The sequence below is a fragment of the Otolemur garnettii genome, unplaced genomic scaffold (assembly GCF_000181295.1).
Source record: "Otolemur garnettii isolate 467f Iridium unplaced genomic scaffold, OtoGar3 scaffold00026, whole genome shotgun sequence".
NCBI lineage: Eukaryota > Metazoa > Chordata > Mammalia > Primates > Galagidae > Otolemur > Otolemur garnettii.
The window spans coordinates 15,055-16,094 of record NW_003852421.1 but is presented as its reverse complement, the minus strand read 5'-3'; the positions used below and the strand labels follow the sequence as shown (position 1 = coordinate 16,094).

The 1,040-nt window shown below is 38.0% G+C and overlaps 1 protein-coding gene across 1 annotated transcript in view; it reads left to right on the top strand.

Moving 5' to 3' along the window:
* Window positions 1-1,040, top strand: part of LOC100945037 (leukocyte elastase inhibitor-like) — an 8,020-nt gene that overhangs the window by 3,002 nt on the left and 3,978 nt on the right. Inside the window, exon 3 of the mRNA XM_003788272.3 lies at window positions 651-773. Coding sequence (XP_003788320.1) covers window positions 651-773 — 123 coding nt within the window. The remainder of the gene's footprint in view (window positions 1-650; window positions 774-1,040) is intronic.

Sequence of the window (1,040 nt, the reverse complement as noted above, 5' to 3'; positions counted from 1 at the left end):
CTGACAGACAGTACTCCCACTAATTGATGTGGTGGTTTTGTTTTCCAGTTTTATACTGCAGAGATTGCTCCCAGAGGTTTTAATAAAGCAAGAGTGAATCCCATGATTCAATTCCAAGTACAAGCAGTATTTGATGATTTTATGAAAATGTTAGTCAGATTTTAGAAAAGAGTTGGTCAATTTTATATGACACCAAACTATGAGGGTTAGATTTAATTTACCACTACTGAAATGCATGCTTAAAAATAGTTCAGATATTGGCTCACTAAAAGTAGAGGTTAAAAAAACTAGTACAATTGGTGAAGACAGTAAATTTAATGTTAAGTGTTTTTTACCACAATAAAAAAGGGATAAGGGTTGGGGTTTTTGTGTTACAGTTATCTGTAGCATTTTAGGATGATTTCTGTTGCTTTTAGGGATTTTATTCATTTATTTATTCATTCATTTATTTATTTATTGAGACAAAGTCTGATTCAGTTGCCCTGGGCAGAGTGCTGTAGCATCATAACTCACAGCAACCTCAAACTCTTGGGCTCAAGCAATCCTCTTGCATCAGCCTCCTGAGTAGCTGGGACTACAGGGCTTTTAGGGATTTTAGAAAACCATTTCTGTGTGTGGTATAAGTATGAATTTTTCTTTTTTATAAATAGGAGTTCTTGGATTTGACTCAGAAAATGTATGGTGCTGAACTGGCCAGTGTAGATTTTCAGAATGCCTCTGAAGATACAAGGAAAACTATAAACCAGTGGGTCAAAGGACAGACAGAAGGTAGGAGATAGTGGGCAGAGTGGAATCTGGTGGGTGGCTCATTCCTTTCCTTTGTCCACTGTCCCTACCTGCATCTTATTCTCCCCACCTAGTCTCACTCATGCACATTTGCAGTCAGGGGGTGCTCCCTGGATGTGATGTCTGCCCTGTCCTGTGCTGGACAGCTGTCACTTGTTACAGAATCCTCAGGTTGGAAACAAACAAACTAACTAAAGCAAATGAGTACTTTTTCCTCCATAAGCTTCCCCAAACTACATTTTTTTTTTTTTTTT